Source organism: Orycteropus afer, unplaced genomic scaffold, assembly GCF_000298275.1.
Source record: "Orycteropus afer afer isolate SDZICR_OR568_19922 unplaced genomic scaffold, OryAfe1.0 scaffold00074, whole genome shotgun sequence".
Lineage (NCBI taxonomy): Eukaryota > Metazoa > Chordata > Mammalia > Tubulidentata > Orycteropodidae > Orycteropus > Orycteropus afer.
The window spans coordinates 11,767,889-11,774,215 of record NW_006921661.1 but is presented as its reverse complement, the minus strand read 5'-3'; the positions used below and the strand labels follow the sequence as shown (position 1 = coordinate 11,774,215).

The window sequence follows — 6,327 nt, the reverse complement described above, 5'->3', positions numbered from 1 at the left end:
CCGACTCAAAGCGACCCCTCCTTGGGTTTCCGAGGCAGTATCACTACGGAAGTAGGATTGCCCAACCTTCTGTAGTGATACTGCCTCGGAAACCCAAGGAGGGGTCGCTATGAGTCAGGTTCGACTCGACGGCACATAACAACAACAACAACAACAGGCATTATGGGGACAATTAACCATAGTAACAAAACATTCATTTCTGTATCTCTAGTCTGAGGTAATTAATGATTAGATATGAACTGCTTCTGAATTAAGACCTTGGTAATAGCCTTGCGAATCTGCTTAGTCTTTACACTGTAGATAATAGGGTTGAGCACAGGAGGGATGAGCAGGAAAACATTGGGCATGATCGTGTGGACAAATGGAGGTGCTGAATGACCATAGAGATGGACAAGAGACAAACTGATGAGGGGGATGTAGAAGATGGCCACAGTACTAATGTGGGATATGCAGGTGTTGAAGGCTTTCTTCTGCTCTTCTGAAGAAGCAATGCTGAGAACACATCAGATTATCAAGACATAAGAGAGCAGGATGCAAGGGCAATCAAACCCTGTAGTGGAGAAGAGTGCAAACAGACCAAGAATGCGGTTGATTCTGTTGTCTGTACATGAGAGTTGAATGAGATCAACATGGTAACAGTAAGAATGGGAGAGCACCCTAGATCTGCAGAATGACAGTCTCTTGACAAACAGCACAACTGGCAACATGACAGCAACATTCCTTAGCAGCATGCTGATTCCAATCTAGGAAATCCTGGCATTGGTGAGGATGGTGGTATAATGCAGTGGATCACAAATGGCCACAAAATGATCAAAGGCCATGGCCAGCAGAACTCCAGACTCCATAAAAGTAAATCCATGGAGAAAGAACATCTGTACAATGCAGGCATTTAAGTTGATTTCCCTGGCATCAAACCAGAAGACACCAATAGTAGTGGAAAATGTACACAAGGACAAGCCCAAGTCTGTAGCTGAAAGCATAGAGAGGAAAAGATACATGGGCTCGTGGAGATTCTGTTCACGGAGGACCACAAACAGGACCATGCTGTTCCCAGAGAGAGCGATGACACACAAGAGGCAAAAAGGGATGGAGATCCAGACCTGGGCTCCTCTCGGGCCTGGAATACCCGTCAGGAAGAATGTCAGAAGCTCAGCATTGGTATTATTGAGGGCCCACATAGTGAGGGGCTGAGAAGACAGGGATATTTGAATAACTGTACACAGCAAATAATAAATATATGTAGCTTATCACTTAAAACATCTTTCTGATTCTCATAGACTCACCTCTATCACTATTGTAGTTTACTATTGATTCTTTAAGAACCTGAATATTTTCTGAGTTTCCTAGAGTTGCATACTTATCTCTCAGCCTCTTAGTTTTTTTCATTTGTTCAAAAAAATATGGTCACTGGGATAATCTACATCAAATATTCTTAAGAATAATAAATCATTAATTTTCTCAGGTGACAGCAAATATCACAATTACATTATCCCTATGTATAAAAATTCCTGGTACAAAATCTAAACAATATGATGGGAAATCTGGATTCTATACTTTTAGAAAATAAATTATTGATTCTGGAATAAAACACTAAGCAAATCAAGTTGCTTTTAAAATATATTACCAGATTGGCCTAGGGAATATCTAACAGAACGCCAGAATATCCCTGAGGCATCCATGTCTATATGTGTGTTGATAGGATGATCCAAAACACCTCAAAAAAATTGTAGCTCCCATTTCTTGAGAGCACTCTATGTTATTGATATTTTATATAGATCATATAATTTTGTTTACAAAACAATTCTAGGAGTTAGGTTGTAGTATGCGAATTTTGCAGATGAGGAAACTAAGATTCAGAACAATTAAATATCCATCCAATGTTACTTTAATAAAGCACTCATTGTTGAGAGAAACCATTAATATAAGATGGGAAAAAGAAAAGAGGAACTCAGAGAGGAAGGAAGGGAGGGAGAGAGAGAAAAGAAGGGGGATGGGAGAGAAGGAGGAAGGAAGGAAGAAAGGAGGGAGGGAGAAGGAAGGAAGGAAAAGAGAAAAGAAGTATGGGATAAGAAAGGGAGGGTGGAAGGGAGGGAAAGAGAAAGGCAAACTCCACCATGATTTTAACACAGTACGTACCATAAGCACCATAATGTGATGAATGGTAGCACAGACTGCTTTAAAATACAAAGAACAATGCAACTCAACATTTCTTAAATATCTACTAACTGCCAGATGCAAGTGTTTTATATCCGTGATCTTATTCAATCCTCCTAACTTTTCAGCAAAGTAAATAAAATTGTAATCCCTGATTTACATACAGGAACACTGATGTTTAATGATTAAATAATTTGTTCCAAATTATGCAGCTAGGAAGTAGAGGAGCTTAGGTTAGAACCCTGTATGTCTGACCCTAAAGTCTTCATTCAAAAAGGCTGAGCAATGCAGAGGAGGTACCTCTAAACCGGTACATTTTCCTGAAGAATATTTTTGAGATGTGCACATTCACAGAGACACAGTGGTCAGTGTAGTGTCTTTGGACTACAGTCCTGTGTTTCAGATGTTAATTACATGTGAGTTTATATAGATATGAAGCCCTTTTATCTTCTCTGGAAAGGAACCCTGACAATGATGATCCTTGCAGGCCATGGGCCCAGAGAAATAGGTATCCAGACTGCACCCAACCCTGGAAAACACCATCACAATGGAACTGCCAGATTCAGGTCACTCATCTTAGTGAAGGAGGTCTGGTAGCAAAGTGGTTAAGGTATTCGACTGTTAACCAAAAGTCAACAGTTGGAAACCACCAGCTGCTCCATGGGAGAAAAATGAGGCAGTCTTCTTCCGTAAAGATGTACAGTCTTGTAAACACTATTGGGTAGTTCTACTCTGTCTTATAAGGTCTCTATGAGTTGGAACCAACTTGATGACAGTGGGTTATCTTAGTGAGCACCTCACTTGTCCGACTTCCACATATGATGCTGATGATACTTTCCTTATGACATTTTTTTCTCCCCACATATTGTGTGGCACTAGTCTCAGCTTCTCTTTTCACCACTCAGCTCTTTATTTATCTGAAACTTATATTTTCTACGTTAAATTTAATATTCATCAAAGATTTACCCTTTCTCCATTATCAATTCACTAAAAATTGTTTCATCATTTCCAAGGCGTCATCTGTCACCTATAAATAACAAATGCAAATGGATATTGTAAAACCAGATCTGTTTCCCAGGTTCCAGACCTGAAGGTAAAATTCCTTCTAGACACTTTTCTATGAGTATCTCATAGGTCTAAGTTGAACTTCAAAATCAAATTGCTATTTTTCTTTACAGCTGTTCTTCCTGTATGTTCTATATATGATATACTTTTCACAAAAAGCACCCAGTTATCTAAATCAGACATCTAGGAATTATCCTGTACCTTTTTCTCTATCAGACATCATTTCTAATCAATCACCAAGTATCTTCTAGACAATTTCTACTATCTCTCTTTTCCCACTTCATCTTTATCTGAACATAAAATACCCTCTTCTAAATCCTCTCATCATCTAACTTGAACTATTAAATCAGCCTACGAATAATAATAATCTATTATAAATATGAAATAATAAGGACTCAGAAGTAATAATAGCATCCACTTATGAAGCATGTTCTCTCCCATGCTAGAAAAATGCAAATGAGAACAAAAATATTACAGATACAATCACAAAGAGAAAACTCACATATCAGAGCTTGAGGGACAAGAAATAATAGTGTATTTTATACTCTGAAAATATATACTTATTAGAAACCAAGAGTATAAAATATTACTTACTTATAATGTCACTTCTCCGAAGGAAGGTTGGGCAATCTACTTCCATAGTGATACTGCCTTGGAAACCCAAGGAGGGGTAGCTATGAATCGGATCTGACTCGATGGCAGTGAGTAATTTTCAATGTAATAAGTTAGAAAATGATTAAACAAATGTAAAATGAAGCAACTGGTAAACATAAAAAAAGCAAAAATGAATGGGTTCACAATAAAAGCAAAATTAGATTATTAAAAAGAAAATAGGTAAGTTTTGTCAAAACTGATCAATAAAAGTTTAGGAAAAGCATAAATTAACCACATGAAAAAGAAAAAAAATCTATAGATACAGAACTGAAATTTTAAACAAAATAATATCATGCATAAATAAAACAATTATTTGTCAACATAAATAACATGGGTAATTTTCTAGAAAAGCATCAACCTTCTGATTAGTCTAGGGATTTTTTTTCTTCAACCTGGAATAAATTCAGCAGAGAAGAAACTATAATGACAGAGAAAAGAATCCACCAGTAAAGTAATTAAGACCATGTATTTTGATTTGTGAGTTCTACCAAACTTAATGAGGAAAAAAAAAAAAAGTATAGTATTACTACCTTTTACAATTCTTCTAGAATAGTGCTTCTAGAACTATCTAAAACTTTCTGGAGATAGTTTTAATTGTACATCTAGTGAGGGCATGCAACTGGCATCTACCGGGTAGAGGCCAGGGGTGCTGCCCAACATCCTACAATGTCAGTAGTCCTAAAACAGAAATCTTGCTCTAGATGATGGAAAAATTTTGAAAATTATTCATCTAAAATTTTAATACTAACATAATTTAAATAACAAAACACAAGATTAAAAATAAGGAAATTATAAGCTAATATTACTTAGGAAGACAAATGCAAACATCATAAACAAATTTCTAGCAAGTGAGATCCAATGCTGTTTTTAAAGAATGTTGTATTTTGGCCTAGTATTGATTGTCTAAAGAATGAAAACTTTATTCAATTTAAGAAACCTATCAATGGAATTATACAAATAGCTTAAATAAAAGAAAATGTAATTTTTCTCAAGAGGTAAACAAAAAAAAAAAAAAAATTCACAAAATTCAACCACAATTCATGACAAAGATTCTCAAACTTTAAGAAGAAAATAAAGGTCTGGTGGCACAATTGTTAAGAGCTTGGTTGCTAACCAAAAGGTGAGCAGTTCAAACCCACCAACCACTCCATGGGAGAAAAGATCTAGTGATGTGTTCCTGTAAATATTACAGCTTGGGAAACCCTCTGAGGCAGTTCAACTCTGGCATGGGACAGAATCAACTCTATGGCACACAACAACAAATAAAGAGTATCTTACAGCTATCCAGAGCAAACATTTTAGTGGTGATATAACCAAAGTACTTCAACAGACAGTGTTAACTGATATTGTTTTCACTAGCCAATTTGTATGGCACAGAACTGGGCAGTGTTTCATTGTGTTGTACACAGGGTCACTATGAGACAGAACCAACTTGATGACACCTAACAACAACAGCATACCAAATCATGTCCACTAAAATCAGTGACAAGATAAGGCTATTTATTATCCCAACTGTTATTTAGCATTTTATGGGGCAGCCTTAGCACAAGAAAAAAGACAAGAGATGAAGAGGCTATTACTTTTAAAAAGAAACAAACACAAAGGTCTTTGTTTAGGTTTTAATTGATTTTCACTTCAAAAGTCCCCCCCAAAAAAAATTGTCTATGAACTCTTAAAAATAAAATTTCAGCTAAGTGATGAGATAAAGTTCACATAGTGCCTAAGGTGCTGGACTGCTAACCAGAGGGCTGGTGGGTCAAACCCACCAGCCACTCCTCAGAAGGAAGATGGGACAATCTACTTCCATAGTGATACTGCCTTGGAAATTCAGGGAGGGGTTGCTATGAGTAGGGTCCGACTCAACGGCACATAACAACAACAACAACATACATAGATTGATAATTTTTCCTGTTCATGAAAACATCATCATTGAGAAAATCTTTTATTCACAACAGTCACAGAACTGTAAAATATATTGATAAAACAAAAAGTTTGTGTTTGGTAGCGGATGGATCAGGAAAAATTTACTAAAGAAAATAAAAGCCCTTTATTCATAATCAGAAGATATGAATAATGAACTGATGTGAATCCTTCCATTAACTAACATTTAAATAAACGCAAAGCATTGAGTTTGAAATTGTTCACAAAGAGTTTTTCATGAAGAATGACAGATGGATTTTAAAATGTATGAGACACTATCAATGTGCAAACATATTCACTACAGTCTTGAGAAAAACAAAGCAGGGGACTTGTCTCATAAGTTATCAAACTGCAATACAAAACTATAGTAATTAACAAAGTGAAACACTGTCAAAGATATAGAAATATGTATTCCTAAAAAACAATTCCAAAGTTCCGGCAAGATGGTGGACTAGGGAGAAGGATTGCACAGACCCTCTTCAACAAAGAAAAGGGAAACCAATTAACACAGACACAGAAGATAATCTTGGACCC

At 36.3% G+C, this 6,327-nt stretch overlaps 1 protein-coding gene across 1 annotated transcript; it reads right to left on the bottom strand.

Annotated features, from left to right (window-relative positions):
* Positions 1-221: 221 nt before the first annotated feature.
* On the bottom strand, positions 222-1,178 carry LOC103197201 (olfactory receptor 51F2). The gene is given in 1 exon segment (XM_007941072.1): positions 222-1,178. A coding segment is annotated over 1 exon segment (957 nt).
* Between the last annotated feature and the right edge of the window lie 5,149 nt (positions 1,179-6,327).